General features: G+C 47.6%; 2 protein-coding genes across 6 annotated transcripts in view; both read right to left on the reverse strand.

The window, feature by feature from the left end:
* LOC138982767 (salivary peroxidase/catechol oxidase-like) overlaps positions 1-18217 on the reverse strand; it is an 80604-nt gene that overhangs the window by 58170 nt on the left and 4217 nt on the right. The window contains exons 4-7 of one of the 5 annotated variants that reach the window (XM_070356094.1): positions 16248-16385; positions 13311-13379; positions 3701-3826; positions 1-26 (exon numbers count right to left, since the gene is read on the reverse strand). The exon at positions 1-26 is cut by the window's left edge and continues 145 nt beyond it. In XM_070356094.1, coding sequence (XP_070212195.1) covers positions 1-26; positions 3701-3826; positions 13311-13379; positions 16248-16385 — 359 coding nt within the window. The remainder of the gene's footprint in view (positions 27-3700; positions 3827-13310; positions 13380-16247; positions 16386-18217) is intronic. The other 4 variants (XM_070356091.1, XM_070356093.1, XM_070356092.1 and 1 more) reach the window with 4 other exon arrangements.
* Positions 1-18217, reverse strand: part of LOC138982766 (116 kDa U5 small nuclear ribonucleoprotein component-like) — a 94846-nt gene that overhangs the window by 26070 nt on the left and 50559 nt on the right. The window lies entirely within an intron of this gene.

The following is an 18217-nucleotide window of genomic DNA, read 5'->3' on the forward strand; positions in this document are numbered from 1 at the left end:
CTTCTTCTGTCTCGGGCTTTGTGCACCTGGTGGAGTACAGAGCGAGTACAGGTGGGTTGCACGTGCAAGATGTTCTGTGACGTAATGATGACGTTATAATATACCGCCAAACTCACGTCATACATCACTCGGACGGGGTTGATTTACAAACGTTCCAAAATGAAAAATAATACATCAATTGAATGAAAACATGCGAAACTGGATTTACAAAAGGGGTATATATGTCCTGTGTTTTTTTTAAATAAAATATTAATAAAAATAACATAACACTTCTTGTTTGCTGATTTTGGTAAGGGGAAAGGCTCCTAATATGGACCGGCTCCTAATATGGACCACCTCCAGTTCTGACAAACTAACGGCGCTAGAGCGCTCAAAACAATTTCATTCGCTTTATTCACGCTCTCTGGATAAGTTGCACATGTCAAAACAGTTGCAGAAACACAAACCTCAAAACCGTTAGGCTTTTTCGCTTTTTTTCACTTTTGGCAGCGTTCACTCTAAATTTGCTGCCTAAAACGGACTCGTTTCTGTCCACAGCCAAAGCTTTCATAACACAAAAATGGCTATATATGACAGCTAAAACAGTATTTGTAACATTTTAACAGTGTGTACCCCGAGTTTCTGCTGCAAACAAAAAATAATAGCAAAACCTCAAAGTATGTGTGAGTCCCCTAATATGGACCACCTTCAACAAATCGAAGAAAATAAAAACTAAAGGCTATTTTCATTAATTCATTAAGAAGCTTGCTGAAAATAACCTATAACTAGCCCTCGAGATTTAAAACAAATATAACAAATAGTCTTTTTTTTGTGGAAGTTGATAATTTCACTTATTTTCACTCTGTTTTTGATAAGCTTCTTCAGTTTCCTGGTGTGCTTCAAATAATGCTTTCATCAACCCGGAACTGCTAAATCTAAAGCATATTTGAATTAGTCTGACTTGCACACTAAGTTATATCATGTTACTTTGAAGTATAGAGGGCTTTTTACAGTGATTCGTGAGGGCCGCTTCACTGGTCCATATTGGGCGCCCAGGCTCCTAATATGGACCATTTGTGATTTTTTCTGTATTTAATTTTTGCTGACGGTCTATCAAAGCTATTTCACTCTAATTAGGCCTAACTTTTAAACTAAGAGAGAAGGACTACCAACCACAAAATGAAACTTCTTCGCAAGAAAACAAGCTAGTTATCAGCAATAAACAAAAGGTGGTCCATATTAGGGGCCCTTCCCCTACGTCCCTTCGCTTGGGTACATTATTATTTTTCAGCCAATGATTCGATCTGGATGAAACTAACGTCAACGCTCCGGTTTAGGTTATTGAATGTGCTAGCGTCAGATAAATATCTTCTCCCACCTTCCCCCTGAATCTCACCACCCCATCTCTCCGCCAAACCTCCAACCTCTCCCGCGTCACAGCTGTCAACACGTCTTACCGTCATCCTTACACGTCTCAGCTGTCAACACGGCGTACCGTCATCCTACACGTCACAGCTGTCATCACAGCTTACATTCATCCTACACGTCACAGCTGTCACCACGGCTTACCGTCATCCTACACGTCTCAGCTGTCACCACGGCTTACATTCATCCTACACGTCACAGCTGTCATCACGGCTTATCGTCATACTACACGTCACAGCTGTCATCACGGCTTACCGTCAAACTACACGTCAAAGCTGTCAACACGGCTTACCGTCATCGTACACGTCTCAGCTTTCATCACGCCTTACCAACATCCTATACGTCACAGCTGTCATCACGGCTTACCGTCATCCTATACGTCACAGCTGTCAACACGGCGTACCGTCATCCTACACGTCACAGCTGTCACCACGGCTTACATTCATCCTACACGTCACAGCTGTCACCACGGCTTACCGTCATCCTACACGTCTCAGCTGTCACCACGGCTTACATTCATCCTACACGTCACAGCTGTCATCACGGCTTATCGTCATACTACACGTCACAGCTGTCATCACGGCTTACCGTCAAACTACACGTCAAAGCTGTCAACACGGCTTACCGTCATCGTACACGTCTCAGCTTTCATCACGCCTTACCAACATCCTATACGTCACAGCTGTCATCACGGCTTACCGTCATCCTATACGTCACAGCTGTCATCACGGCTTACCGTCATCCTACACGTCACAGCTGTCACCACGGCTTACATTCATCCTACACGTCACAGCTGTCATCACGGCTTATCGTCATACTACACGTCACAGCTGTCAACACGGCTTACCGTCATCGTACACGTCACAGCTGTCATCACGGCTTACCGTCATCGTACACGTCACAGCTGTCAACACGGCTTACCGTCATCGTACACGTCACAGCTGTCAACACGGCTTACCGTCATCGTACACGTCTTAGCTGTCATCACGCCTTACCAACATCCTATACGTCACAGCTGTCATCACGGCTTACCGTCATCCTATACGTCACAGCTGTCATCACGGCTTACCGTCATCCTACACGTCACAGCTGTCACCACGGCTTACATTCATCCTACACGTCACAGCTGTCATCACGGCTTATCGTCATCGTACACGTCACAGCTGTCAACACGGCTTACCGTCATCGTACACGTCACAGCTGTCAACACGGCTTACCGTCATCCAACACGTCACAGCTGTCAACACGGCGTACCGTCATCCTGCACGTCATATGTGTCATCACGGCTTACCGTCATCGTACACGTCTCAGATTTCATCATGGCTTACTGTCATCTCTAACGTCACAGATGTCATCACGGCCTACCAAACTCCTACACGTCTCAGCTTTATTCACGTCTTACCGTCTTCTTATACGTCTCAGCTGTCATTTTGGCTTACTGTCATTCAACACGTCTCAGCTGTCATCACGGCTTACTGTCATCCTACACGTGACAGCTGTCATCACGGTTTACCGTCATCCTACACGTCTCAGCTGTCATCACGGCTTACCGTCATCCTACACGTCTCAGCTGTCATCACGGCTTACCGTCATCCTACACGTCTCAGCTGTCATCACGGCTTACCGTCATCCTACACGTCTCAGCTGTCATCACGGCTTACCGTCATCCTGCACGTCTCAGCTGTCATCACGGCTTACCGTCACCCATTCCACACAACCGTTCTAGCTTCCGTTCCCAGTCGTTCTGAGGACGGCTTTCACAACAATGAGACGCTGCGCAAACGGCCGTTTTTGGCATCTTTGACCAGCGTCTGACCATAGTGGCAGCTGTCCTCAGGACGGCTGGGAACGGAAGCTAGAACGGATGTGTGGAATGCGGTCCATGAGTTCCGTTGCCGACGTGTTAAGGTTCCATTACCGTTCATTTGGAACGGGCGGGGAATGGCTACAATTTTGAACATGCACCCCGAACTCACCCGTCCCAACCGTTCCTACCGTTCAAATGAGTTCCGTTAACGTCCATTGGCGTTCCATTAAGGTCCCTCCCTGATCTCTCCCATTCCCGTGCCGTTCCTTGGTCGATACGGGAACGGGACCTAGAACGGATGTGTGGAATGGGGGTATCACTGTCATCCTACACGTCTCGGCTTTCATCACGGCTTACCGTCATCCTACACGTCACAGCTGTCATCACGGCTAACCGTCATCCTACACGCCACAGCTGTCATCACGGCTAACTGTCATCGCGGCTTACCGTCATCGTACACGTCTCAGCTTGTCATCACGTACGGCTTACCGTCATCGTACACGGGGTCCAGGAGGCGTAGGAAGTTCTGACCGCTGCTTCCCCAGCTAGGGTTGTTCAGATTGTTGCATGTGCCGTCAACAGAGCGGTACCTGAGGGTACTGTCACAGCTCTCTGCTGTAGTTATTGAAAGGCACGTCAATTACTTCTCAGTTACCAAAACGAAAACGTACGTGAAATGCAAGACAATATGAATGTATTACCCTCATTTCGTTGTATTTCAAATTTGGCATTTTATCTTTATCATTTGCGTCCTTATCTTCGGGGACATCACTATTCTTGGTGCTCATATCACATATATCGCCAAATATCTAAGGTGATCGAATCTTCAGCTACTTAACAGAATGTCAACAAATGCATCAAACTGCATGATTACTCTTTGTGCCTGTCCTGTCCTGTCCTGTCTGTCTGTCTGTCTGTCTTGTCTGTCTGTCTGTCTGTCTGTCTGTCTGTCTGTCTGTCTTGTCTGTCCTGTCCTGTCTGTCCTGTCCAGTCCTGTCTGTCTGTCTGTCTGTCTTGTCTGTCTGTCTGGTCTGTCTGTCTGTCTGTCCTGTCTGTCCTGTCTGTCTGTCCTGTCTGTCCGTCTGTCTGGTCTGTCTGTCCGTCTGTCTGGTCTGTCTGTCCTGTCTGTCTGTCCTGTCTGTCTGTCTTGTCTCTCCTGTCTGTCTGTCCGTCTGTCTGGTCCGTCTGTCTGTCCTGTCTGTCTGTCTGGTCTGTCTGGTCTGTCCTGTCTGTCCTGTCTGTCTGTCCTGTCTCGTCTGTCCTGTCTGTCCTGTCTGTCTTGTCTGTCCGGTCTGTCCTGTCTGTCTGCCTGCCTGCCTGCCTGCATGTCTGCTTGTCTGTCTGCCTGCCTGCCTGTCTTTTATGTATTTACTGTAGCTATCAGAGTACAAGTACACAGTAATTAAATAAAATGCAAATGAAATGGGGCGGTGAGTTTGCGAGATACCTACTGCAAGGGCGGTTGTCTTCATTTCAAGTGACATTCCTTCTCCTGTCACTGATCGTGTTCTTCACTTCAGATCTGTTCGGGCTTCACACGGAATAACAAACTGAGTATCGTTCGACTCAAACACGTGGCAAAAATCAAAAGCCTTGCTGTTTTGTGTTCACACTGGGATTTCCTTGTTGAATTTATTTCACACGTAACGCCCATGTCATTTAGGTATAAAAGTATTCTTCAACTCAAACACGTGCCAAAAATCCACAGCCTGGCTGTTTCACGTTCAAACTGGGATTTCCTTGTTGAATTTCTTTCACACGTAACGCCCATGGCAATGAGGGATAAAATTCTTCTTCAAATAAGACACGTACCAAAAATCAACAGCTTTGATTAAGTTCATAAGCGACACCTCTGTCATCAATCTGCAAAAAAATGATACTTGGACAAAATTTGAAAATTGTAGTAATAAATTTTAATTTGATTATATACTTACCCAACTCACATATAGCAATTTACTTCAGTCTAGTGCTAGGACGCTGAATCGCATCACCTTGGTAACAAGGAAGGCAACCCTAAAAAAAGAGCTACCTTGACCCATAAACAGGACAAAGTCACGTGACTCCCTGACCTTGCTGCCATCTTGTATTCATTTGCACGAAAGCGTTTAAAAATACTTCTCTCTTTTTTTTAGAACAACCCCACTAAAGCGGGGAAGGTGGGAGGGAATTCACTATGTGAGTTGGGTAAGTATATAATCAAATTAAAATGTATTACTAACATTTTCAATTAAATTACATATCTTATCTCAACTCACATATAGCAGATTGCTAATAAAGGCGGTGGGATGCTCAATCTAGGAGTTAGGCAAAAATTCGCCCTGCTGCTACCATTGCCGGAAGCGCATTAGAACCGTAATGCCGCGCGCTGGAAAAGCCACGCAGGTAAAGGTTGATAGAGAGCTCCTACGGATATCCAGTAGGCGGAGTCAAGGACTTCAGAATATCCTACCGATTTCAGCACCAACGTAGATATGACCCTATCTACCCTTGTGTTCAAAAACGATAAGAGTAGTTTTGCTTATGATCTTAAACCCCTTGTAAAAGACAGGAAGGAGCATAGTGATATAACTGGTCAGATTCATAACAATGGGTCGCCTATGGCGAGAATGTTATAAAGAGGAAAACTATAAAACCATCAGAGATGGTTGTCCTAGCTGTTGGTGCCTGACTAAGAAGTCTGGCCGGAAACAGAGTGAGGTAGAGAGACTCTATTGAAACCTACATATCCCTGTAAGCCAAAGAATGTGTGAATCTCGCTACCTCTGCGCGCTGCAGCTAGGAGTAAAAGGGAGAACGTTTCGCGTAATGTTTATGAAGGCTAGTAGAATGCAGCGGTTCAAAACCTGTGGAGCATCGAAACTCCGATACCAAAAGACTCAGACTCGTCTTGCTGTGATCTTTTGTATTGAAAACCCTATCCAGTATATGGTCTCTCTGTGAAAAGAGACCTGTCATCTTATAATGCGAGCTAAACAAGTCACACTGACAAGATTAGGGAGAAGCATAGCCTAATTCACATGAGGCCTAGAAGTAGGCCCATGTTCTATCTCGCACAGTCTGGACGGAGCCCAAAGGAGAATTGTCCGAGATACAAAAACACTCCCCCCCCCCCCCTTCTTTCCCTTACTGCCTTATCTCAAAAGGCTAATGAGTGAGGAGGAAGGATCCGTTTGCGAGAGTGTGACAGAATGTCACTGATCTTTTCAAAGAAAAGGCTGAAGTTCTGAGAGGAAATCAAGCACCAGAGAAGACAACCGTTGTCCTCAATGGCTAAGGGAGTGGTATCAGTGAGAGCTAAGTACCCATTTCCCTACACGCTGGCTTGAAATAAAGAGGGCGAACTTCTGTTAACCGGAAATGAAGCCCTCGCGGGAGCGAAGTACTGCTGAATTTGAGTGTGAGTAAACGGCAGTACGATAGCTGAAGCCGTAAGGCCGCAGCTTGAAAGTTAGAAAGAATGCCTGACAGGCCCGTATTCAAAACGGTCACCCATCCCGGTAGTAGGCAAACCGAGACCGATGCCGCTTAAGGTGGTCGGAACGAGACCGTGTTGCGGCCTTTTGCTGAAAAACGATAAAGACTATGCCGAGGCTGCAAAGATGAGGGTAAACTTTCCCTTTTGCAAAATCAGGCGTGAAACGTCGGGAGTATTGAAAACCTGATTGCGTGCTAGTTCTATGTTAACCCAGCCCGCAATTGTGAAAGACACGTGAGGGTATCAGTAACCTGATCCGCTCTCAAACTATGCTCCTATCGCTCCCCGTCCCGAGAGAGGGGTGCGTGAGCGTCTTTAAATATTCAGTTTCCCGATGACCGTAACGCTAGACGCATTACATGGAGTTAGTTCAGAAGCCTTGAGAGAATATACTCAAGGTAAGAGAACTGGCCTATAGGGATAGATAAAGCCTCTATAAAACCAAGGTTTATCCTACATACGTGAGAGAGACACCCGTGAGATAATAATCGTTCAAATCACACGTGTGTATATCATGTAAATGAGGTCATGTCAAGCCAATCTGGCAGGGACCTGTTTTTCCACTGCTTATGATGCCAAAGTCACCGAGACAAACGTCATTATAGAAACACAAATTGCGCTCGCTAATTACCCTCGATGAATCTTTAGAACTAACACGTCACGCCAAACTTTCAGAGTGACGTTTCTTTGCTTTGACGTAATAGATTGCACGAGGCTTTAGAAGAGATCGAGGTTTCAAAACAAGCGTCTTCAATTTAGCTGCCTCGAATGCAGGACATTTTCAGTAAAATACACGTAAGTACAGTATGTAGGATAAACAGAATACTACATGGCTTGCTGTGTCGTACCAGATTTACACTCGTTGCTTTTTCAAATAGTGAACAGCTCGCTTTCGCTCGCAGTTCAATATTTTTAAACAAAACCTCGTGTAAATCTGGTACGACACAGCAAGCCATGTATTATTCTCTATTTCTTAAACTAGTAATTCAAGTGCTAGAAACCTAAAGTTGGGTAACCGCTGAGGGAAAGGTAAGATGTACCCTCCCTCTGCCCTTTGAGCGAAATTGGCTCAGCCTAAATTGCCGCTTAGAAAAGCGTGCAGAAAGACCTGAGAAAGTATCCAAAGCTGAATCCCTGATACCGTGATTCAGCCTTCAGATAAAAAGAGGGGTAGGCGCGGTAAAGCCGGAAGCCTATACCATACTGTGACAAGTGGGACGTCACTTCGATGGCTTAGCCGAGAAGGCTAGAGAATTTAACAGGGCGAACAAATGCGTACTATTCTGCGATGTAGGAGAAAACTCCTAGCACATTGCAAATTTAAGAAAAATCCAGGGGCCGCCGCAGTGAAGACTACAACAAGAGTGTAGCTTGATAACTCGCGGGAGAAGGCCCTGAGAGGCGTAATGCCAAAGTTGAATCACTGAACCTCAAGGAATGTGATTCTATTTAATACTGGCAAAAAACATAAAAGTTCGCTGTCTTTTGCGTATGGGAAAAAAACAAACCCAATGCTAAAAACTTCTGTGCCAAACCTAAGTTTAGCCACATGGTGTCTTTAGTTCTTTCCGTAACCTCTTAAAATGAAACGCTGAAACTAAGGAATTTCTGCGAGTCCTTTGTGTTGCACAGCGAATGTCGCTGACAGAAGCCACTACCGTAAGGGGTAGGCTTTGCCGGAAAAGTTCCGTCTGAGAGGTGACGGACAGTGGCTCAGTGACCCTAAAGATTTTTGAGTCAGAATGTGCACCAGTCAGTTGGACATGTTCTGGCGACCTGTCGGAAAACCAAAGCTTATGACTCTATGAGAAAGCGAGCGATTCCGTAAACCGTAAAAGCTGAGATTGCTTTAATAGCTTGACTTGTTTTTCGCCGCTTAGGCGAAAATTTAGCGGCCTTAGCAGCTTCATCCAAAGGCGGAAAAGAAGAGGTATGCAGCTTCACCATAGATGGGCGCACATACCGCAAAGCTGCCTAAGACAGAGGGTCTAATCCTATGTGTGCTTGCTTAGCTTCATTATCTTGCCTAATCTGAGGCAGAATGTGGCAAGCTGAAGCAGTTCCAGGCTTCTCACCATAAGATGGGGAGGAATTGAACGTAGCGTAGACGTGCGAACACTCCCCAGGTGAACACAAAAAGCAAAGAGCGGAGTAGATCCGCCTCTTACTTGTAACCTGAGCCAAGCGATGGCTGACCAAGCAAGCAAACCTCTGTGAAAGGAGAAGACTAAAGTGACTCAAAGGTGACTTTATCTTGGATCCTAGAGAGAAAGAAGAACCTGCGTGCGTGCACGAAATGTGCAAAGAGAAGCGCTGGGAAGCTCCGCTGCTCAGCAGACTTTAGCCAAAGCGGCTAGGAGCGTCATGACATCCGTCTCCCGCGCGTCACGACGAAACTCGAAGTTGACAAGAGCAGAGGAGATAGAGCGCGAGAAAGATCTTTGCAAAGTTTCCGAAAGAGAGGATAACTCGAAAAGATCATGTGCTTATTCCCTCAGAGACAAGAGAGAGGACTCAGTATAAGGTACAGCTCTAATTCTAAGTTTACAGCAAATATGAAGCGGGCTAGAGTTATTAGTTTTAAGTGCAATCGTTTAATTCTTAATACATGTGATGTTTTATGTCTGTGATCGCCTGACACTGTAAGGCAATTTTCCTTGTTTTTATGAGGACAGTAAACATTTTGAGTTGAGTTCTTCTTCTTCTTCTTCTTCTTCTTCTTGGCGTTCGCAGAGGTTACACAATCAGTCCAGCACTGGTGATAAATGTTGTCGTTTTCTCCAACTCCTGTCGACTGCCGTATAGTTTGGTCTGCAAGGGAGTTGGTGACGGCCACACTTCTTTTCGTTCCTCATCTAGTAAGGGACATCGCTGTAAGATGTGTTCCGCTGTTTGGTCCTCTTGACCGCAGGCACAGGTTGGTGATGGCGCCAGCTTGAACTTTCGGTTCATGTGAGCATTGAGTCTGTTGTGGCCAGTACGCAGCCTGATGAGGTTGACTTGCTGCTCTCTGGACATTGTGTGGTAGTCATCTCTGTTTGTCCTTGGCCTCATCAATGCCTTGATGATTGTCTTCTGCTCACTAAAGCTGACACTGTTTTCAGGTTGGTCTTCCACGGCTCCTTCTTTTGCCAGCTCATCTGCCCTTTCATTTCCTGGTATCCCACAGTGTGCTGGTATCCACTGGAGGACAACTCTTCTGGTTTGTCTGACCATCTGTAATGCTTTGGCCAGCTGTGGGAGTTTGTCGTTCTCTAGGGCCTGAAGGACTGAAAGGGCGTCCGAGAGGAAGACAACTTGGTAGCAAGGGTCTGCGGAGTCCTGAACGAAGGAGGCGGCCTGCATGAGAGCTTCTGCTTCTGCTTTATAGTTTGTGCAGTGTTTGCCAGTGGCAACGCTGGATGTAGCTGTATGTCCCCCAGGGAACTGGATGAGAATGCCTGCACCTCCATTGAGCACGGCGTTAGTTGCTGATCCATCGGTGTATACATGGATCCACGCCTCTTTTGGGTACTGTTCGTCGATCAGGGCTAAGGTGAGTGCCTGTCGAGCTGTGTCATTCTGATCTTCTCCTGAGGTAACATGTGGAACACTGGTGCAGATCTGGATGCCTGGTTTCTCTGTTGCCTTGGGGGTTTCCTCTTCTTCTTGAGTCAGAGGTAGAGTGTTCTGTGGAAGGACTTCCCTGTACTGTCGGGAAAGTCTCTTGCTCTCGTGTACAAAACTGCTCCGTTTAAGCCGGTTCTTGGTGAGGTTGCTCAGTCTGTGCTTCATGGGGTGGTCGGGTAGGCACTTGAGCTTCTCGGCCTGTACCATAGTCTTGGCTTCTCTTCTCTGACAGAGGGGTTGGATGGTGGTAAGCTTCTCCATTTCCTTGATGGGCGTAGATTTCATTGCACCAGTGATGAGTCGGAGGGCCTGGTTTTGCACACGGTCAAGGGTCTGCAGGTTTGTCTTGGCTGAGGTTGACCACGCTGTGGAGCCGTACTCGAGGTGGGGTCTGATTGTTCCCTGGTATACTGTCTTCAGTATCTTCTCGTTCGCTCCCCAGGTGGTACCTGCCAGCTTCCTGAGTATGGCTAGCTTGTGCCGGGCCTTCGTCTCTGCCTGTGCAATGTGTGGTTTCCAGGTCTGCCGCCTATCAAAGGTGACACCAAGGTACGTTGCTTCTTCATCCTCTCTCAGAGGAGTTCCACCAAGCCTAATGGTTCCGGCTTTCTGCTTTGGCGACAGTGTGAATAGGGTGGTGGAGTTGAGTTGAGTTGAGTTGAGCTGTCTTAGGCTAAGCGTAACCAGTTCCGTTGTGCACGGAAAAGCAGCACGCGGGAGGGCAAGTGTCAATGAGGTAATAACAGTGGCTGTTAAAGCGAAAACCTCTGGCAGGTCCCTGAGAGAGAGGAGTGGGATGCTTCTCATGAGCAAGCCACAGTTTGACTAAGTCCACACCGTACTGTAAGCTGCCAAAAGCGGCACTGTGTTAGTCGGTGCGTTGACTTGCCGTAGGTTGAGCTCAAAAACTTGGCCATATAAGAGGCAACAGAGGGAGGTTCACAGATCCAAAAGGAACGCGTACCTCCCGAACTGAGCGGAAGTCAACCAAAGCTGAAGGTGGTGGTACGGACAAGTTGCCGAAGCCACCACCCCTTCCGCAATGTACAGCGAAAACTACTTCCACTGCCTATGCTAAAGCAAGGGAAAACTCGGATAGTAGCCGAAAACTGGTGTCTTCTTCCTGAATGGAAGCACCGTAATCCAAACTGAAGTCCTGCACAACCGTGCATGCCGGCATCCAGCTACCACACTGACTGCTATAGTCTGGTGAAGCTTTACCGGAAGACACCCATAAAGGGGAGCTGTAATGGTCACCGGAAGTTGGTATCTTCTTCGTCTTGAGTGGAAGCACCGAACTTCGAATCATAGTCCCGCACTTCCGTGCATACCGGAAGCACACTACCGCCGTGGCTGCGATAGCCAGGCGAAGCGTCAACCGGAAGGGACGACACCCGAAGGATTCTATACCCAAGCGGTGTGTCCCTAGGGACTGCTTCCTGCCCACCGGGCGGAAGCGGGGAATGCTGTGCCGATATGCCCTCCGACCGGAATACAGAGAGTGACGGCGGACGCAAGTCCCCTGTTCGATCAGTGACCGAACGCGTATCTGGGTTTTTTCCACGTACTAGCCGTTCATGCAACCGGAACGGGGTAACACAGGAATCTAAGCTTTCACTCACTGCCCGGCGGCCGGGTGTGGCTACTTTCTCCAGGATACGCCCTTCGTTTTGGCCGGAGAACCCAGCTACTAACGAAGGATAAATACCTTTCTCGTAAACAGGCCGACACCCAGAAGAGGCCTGAGAACGCAGCAGAGAATCTCCGTCACCGCCATCAAACGACGCATGAACATCGGCCGACGTCACTGTGGCCGAGGGAGGAACACACACCCTGGCAAGGGAACGCGTATCAGCGACACCAGGAGGCAAAGACAAAAGCTCTGCCTTGGTAGACGAAAGCTCAGCTGAAAGTGAAGAAATCTGAGCGCTCAAGGAGCGGAGAATAGCAGATACATCTTGCTTATCACTGACAGAACTAGGACAGGAAGCAGCCGGTAACGATTCTGAAGGCAATTTCGGCATGGAGGGAGATTTAGGCATATGAGAGGGTAAATTTACATAGTGCAATATCATATTTGATTGTATCCCTTTTATGTTTTATGTGTGTCGTCCTATACAATTGTTGTTATAATCGTTTACAGGCAGACAGGGTGTGCCGAAGAAAAATTTCCATTTTTATGTAATATTTTAATGGACAATAAAGTGCTGTTATTGTTATTATTGTTATTATCAATTGTAACATCAAAAGAATGTTTGGACAAAGGGTCTACAAACTTAACCACAGCTTGACTAGCAGAGCCTTTCGATTTACGAGGAGGCTTTTTGACAGGAGAAGGCTCCGCCACTGACTAAGAGTTTTTCTTTTTACCACTATCCAACATGGCGGGTGAAAAGTGTAAACAACAATTCTAAGTGCTGGCAAAACCTAAGTCAAGCAAACTACAAAAACAGCAAAAATAGCTCACCCCAAACACACGAAAGGAGCAGAGGAACGTGCGAGGAAACCAAGGTGAGGTCTGACACCAGGAACAGTCAGACAAACGGCTGAAAAGCCGGAGCGAAAGCGAAACACGTCCGTATCCACGGATAGCTGAGTAGAGAAAGAATACAAGATGGCGACAAGGTCAGGGAGTCACGTGACTTTGTCCTGTTTATGGGTCAAGGTAGCTCTTTTTTTAGGGTTGCCTCCCTTGTTACCAAGGTGATGCGATTCAGCGTCCTAGCACTAGACTGAAGTAAATTGCTATATGCGAGTTGGGATAAGATATGTAATTTAATCTCACTCTGCACAGAATTCAGCCAGACTGCTGACTTTAGATACGTGTCACGTCCATGCGGAAAGGCGTTCATATCACATGTAAAATCCTAGGCGGATCTGAAATGACATGCTGCACATGATCGCTTACGCGTGAAGGAATGTATCTCTAAAACCCCAATTGAACTTGCAGTAGACTGTTAGCATTGTTTGGAATTGTAGGAAGGCGAGTGACGAAGGAGAAAGTCCATACAATACCTGTCATTCCATAAGTTTTGCCGTGACATGCTTCGTAGTTCTGCGATATGCTGTCTTCACCTGGTAGGCCTGTTAATATAGACAGACAGACACACGCACGCACGTACTCACTTAAACGTCAGTAATCTTAACATACGAAGCGAAGAAAATGTTTGATGGAGATGGCGAAATAACAACATTTAGTCAAGCTGTCGAACTCACAGAATGAAACTGAACGCACTGCTTTTTTCACCAAGACCACATACTCGTAGTTTCGTCAGTCCACCGCACGTGGCAAAGGCAGTGAAATTGACAAGCCATGCAGAATAGTGCGGTTGTGGTCGCGCTGAGCAGGATAACTATGGCATTCCATTTGTCAAATAATTATTTGGATACTTTTTCATGTTTTTTTCCATCAAACTCCTAGGAAAAGGACACCGACCCTTCCTCTCTTGCTGCTTATGTTCAAGTGGCTCGTTTCAAGTCATCATCAAAACACCTTGAAAAACATCACGTGACTCCAGCGACCAATCACTATCGTCACATGTACAGCTCAGTTCCTAGTTGATTTTGTCCAGACAGCAAAATCACGCACGTGGAACCCTGGTACACAATGTCGTCCCTTGCATGCCAGCCGGGCGTGCAGAAAACGAAACCCCCGTGCCAAGCTCGGTCAACAGAAACCAGCCCGTCGCCAAAAGCACAGGCGCTTTTCGTTGAAATTCGAGAAAGGCACCCCACAGAGTGTTCATTTCTCAATCCATGTCACTAAAACCGTGACAACGTCTCAGCTGTCATCAAGGCTTACCGTCATCCTACACGTCACAGCTGTCATTACGGTATACCGTCATCCTACACGTCACAGCTGTCATCACGGCTTACCGTCATCCTACACGTCACAGCTGTCATCACGGCTTACCGTCATCCTACACGTCACAGCTGTTATCACGGCTTACCGTCATCCCACACGTCACAGCTGTTATCACGGCTTACCGTCATCCTACACGTCACAGCTGTTATCACGGCTTACCGTCATCCTACACGTGACAGCTGTCATCACGGCTTACCGTCATCCTACACGTCACAGCTGTCATCACGGCTTACCGTCATCCTACACGTGACAGCTGTCATCATGGCTTACCGTCATCCTACACGTCGATCACAGCCGTCATCACGGCTTACCGTCATCCTGCACGTCTCAGCTGTCATCACGGCTTACCGTCATCCTACACGTCACAGCTGTCATCACGGCTTACCGTCATCCTACACGTCTCAGCTGTCATCACAGTTTACCGTCATCCTACACGTCTCAGCTGACATCACGGCTTACCGACATCCTATACGTCACAGCTGTCATCACCGCTTCCCGAAATCCTATACGTCACAGCTGTCATCACCGCTTATCGTCATCTATTAGTCACACCCGTCATCACGACTTACCGCGTACCGTCATAGTACACGTCTCAGCTGTCATCACGGCTTACCGTCATCCTGCACGTCTCAGCTGTCATCACGGCTTACCGTCTTCGTACACGTCTCAGCTGTCATCACGGCTTACTGACATCCTACAACTCACAACTGTCAATACGGCTTACCCTCATTCTACACGTCACAGGCGTCATCACGGCTTACCGTCATCCTACACGTCACAGCTGTCATCACGGCCTACCGTCATACTACACGTCACAGCTGACAACACGGCTTACCGTCATCGTACACATCACAACTTTCAACACAGCTTACCGTCATCCTACACGTCACATGTGTCATCACGGATTACCGTCATACTACACGTCACAGCTGTCATCACGGCTTACCGTCATACTTCAACCCACAACTGTCAATACGGCTTACCCTCATACTACATGTCACAGCCGTCATCACGGCTTACCGTCATCCTGCACGTCTCAGCTGTCATCACGGCTTTCCGTCATACTACCCGTCACAGCTGTCAACACGGCTTACCGTCATCGTACACGTCTCAGCTGTCATCACGGCTTACCGTCATCCAACACGTCACAGCTGTCAACACGGCTTACCGTCATCGTACACGTCTCAGCTGTCATCACGGCTTACCGTCATCCTACACGTGACAGCTGTCATCATGGCTTACCGTCATCGTACACGTCACAACTGTCATTACGGCTTACCGTCATCCTGCACGTGACAGCTGTTATCACGGCTTACCGTCATCGTACACGTCACAGCTGTCATCACGGCTTACCGTCATCCTGCACGTGACAGCTGTTATCATGGCTTACCGTCATCGTACACGTCACAACTGTCATCACGGCTTACCGTCATCCTACACGTCACAGCTGTCATCACGGCTTACCGTCATCCTACACGTCACAACTGTCATTACGGCTTACCGTCATCCTACACGTCACAACTGTCATTACGGCTTACCGTCACCCATTCCACACAACCGTTCTAGCTTCCGTTCCCAGTCGTTCTGAGGACGGCTTTCACAACAATGAGACGCTGCGCAAACGGCCGTTTTTGGCATCTTTGACCAGCGTCTGACCATAGTGGCAGCTGTCCTCAGGGCGGCTGGGAACGGAAGCTAGAACGGATGTGTGGAATGCGGTCCATGAGTTCCGTTGCCGACGTGTTAAGGTTCCATAACCGTTCATTTGGAACGGGCATCTACAATTTTGAACATGCAGTCCGAACCCGTCCCAACAGTTCCTACCGTTCAAATGAGTTCCGTTAACGTCCATTGGCGTTCCATTAAGGTCCTTCCCCGATCTCTCCCATTCCCGTGCCGTTCCTTGGTCGATACGGGAACGGGACCTAGAACGGATGTGTGGAATGGGGGTATCACTGTCATCCTACACGTCTCGGCTTTCATCACGGCTTACCGTCATCCTACACGTCACAGCTGTCATCACGGCTAACCGTCATCGCGGCTTACCGTCATCGTACACGTCTCAGCTTTAATCACGTACGGCTTACCGTCATCATCGTACACGGGGTCCAGGAGGCATAGGAAGTTCTGACCGTTGCTTCCCCAGCTAGGGTTGTTCAGATTGTTGCACGTGCCGTCAACAGAGCGGTACCTGAGGGTACTGTCACAGCTCTCTGCTGTAGTTATTGAAAGGCACGTCAATTACTTCTCAGTTACCAAAACGAAAACGTACGTGAAATGCAAGACAATATGAATGTATTACCCTCATTTCGTTGTATTTCAAATTTGGCATTTTATCTTTATCATTTGCGTCCTTATCTTCGGGGACATCACTATTCTTGGTGCTCATATCACATATATCGCCATATATCTAAGGTGATCGAATCTTCAGCTACTTAACAGAATGTCAACAAATGCATCAAACTGCATGATTACTCTTTGTGCCTGTCCTGTCCTGTCCTGTCCTGTCCTGTCTGTCTGTCCTGTCTGTCTGTCTGTCCTGTCTGTCTGTCTTGTCTGTCCTGTCTGTCTGTCTGTCCGTCCTGTCCTGTCCTGTCCAGTCCTGTCCTGTCCTGTCTGTCTGTCTGTACTGTCTGTCCTGTCTGTCCTGTCTGTCTGTCTTGTCTGTCTGTCTGTCTTCTCTTGTCTGTCTGTCTGTCTGTCCTGTCTGTCTGTCCTGTCTGTCCTGGTAGGTCTGTCTGTCTGTCCTGTCTGTCTGGTCTGTCTGTCCTTCCTGTCTGTCCTGTCTGTCTGTCTGTCTGTCTGTCCTGTCTGTCTTGTCTGTCTGTCCTGTCTGTCCTGTCTGTCTGTCTTGTCTGTCTGTCTGTCTTCTCTTGTCTGTCTGTCTGTCTGTCCTGGTAGTCCTGTCTGTCCTGTCTGTCTGTCCTGTCTGTCCTGTCTGTCTGTCCTGTCTGTCTGTCCGTCCTGTCCTGTCCTGTCTGTCTGTACTGTCTGTCTGTCTGTCTGTCTTCTCTTGTCTGTCTGTCCTGTCTGTCTGTCCTGGTAGTCCTGTCTGTCTGGTCTGTCTGTCCTGTCTGTCTGTCCTGTCTGTCCTGTCTGTCTGCCCGGTCTGTCTGTCCTGTCTGTCCTGTCTGTCTGTCCTGTCTGTCTGTCTCGGTCCTGTCTGTCTGTCTGTCCTGTCTGTCTGGTCTGTCCTGTCCTGTCTGTCCTGTCTGGTCTGTCCTGTCTTGTCTGTCTGTCCTGTCTCGCTGTCCTGTCTGTCTGTCCTGTCTCTCTGTCCTGTCTGTCTGTGTCTGTCCTGTCTGTCTCTGTCCTGTCTGTCTCGTCTGTCCTGTCTGTCTGTCCTGTCTGTCTGTCCTGTCTCTGTCCTGTCTGTCCTGTCTTGTCTGTCTTGTCTGTCCTGTCTGCCTGCCTGCCTGTCTGCCTGCCTGTCTGCCTGTCTGTTTGTTTGCCTGCCTGCCTGCCTGCCTGCCTGCCTGCCTGTCTTTTAAGTTTTTACTGTAGCTATCAGAGTACAAATTATACACGTTAATTAAATAAAATGCAAATGAAATGGGGCGGTGAATTTGCGAGATACCCGTACTGCAAGGGCGGTTGTCTTCATTTCAAGTGACATTCCTTCTCGTGTCACTGATCGTGTTCTTCACTTCAGATCTGTTCGGGCTTCACACGGAATAACAAACTGAGTATCGTTCGACTCAAACACGTGGCAAAAATCAAAAGCCTTGCTGTTTTGTGTTCACACTGGGATTTCCTTGTTGAATTTATTTCACACGTAACGCCCATGTCATTTACTGATTTAGGTATAAAAGTATTCTTCAACTCAAACACGTGCCAAAAATCCACAGCCTGGCTGTTTCACGTTCAAACAAGGACTTGTTGAATTTCTTTCACACGTAACGCCCATGGCAATGAGGGATAAAATTCTTCTTCAAATAAGACACGTACCAAAAATCAACAGCTTTGATTAAGTTCATACGCGACATCTCTGTCATCAATCTGCAAAAAAATGATACTTGGACAAAATTCTCACTCTGCACAGAATTCAGCCAGACTG

Source organism: Littorina saxatilis, linkage group LG12 (genome assembly GCF_037325665.1).
Source record: "Littorina saxatilis isolate snail1 linkage group LG12, US_GU_Lsax_2.0, whole genome shotgun sequence".
Lineage (NCBI taxonomy): Eukaryota > Metazoa > Mollusca > Gastropoda > Littorinimorpha > Littorinidae > Littorina > Littorina saxatilis.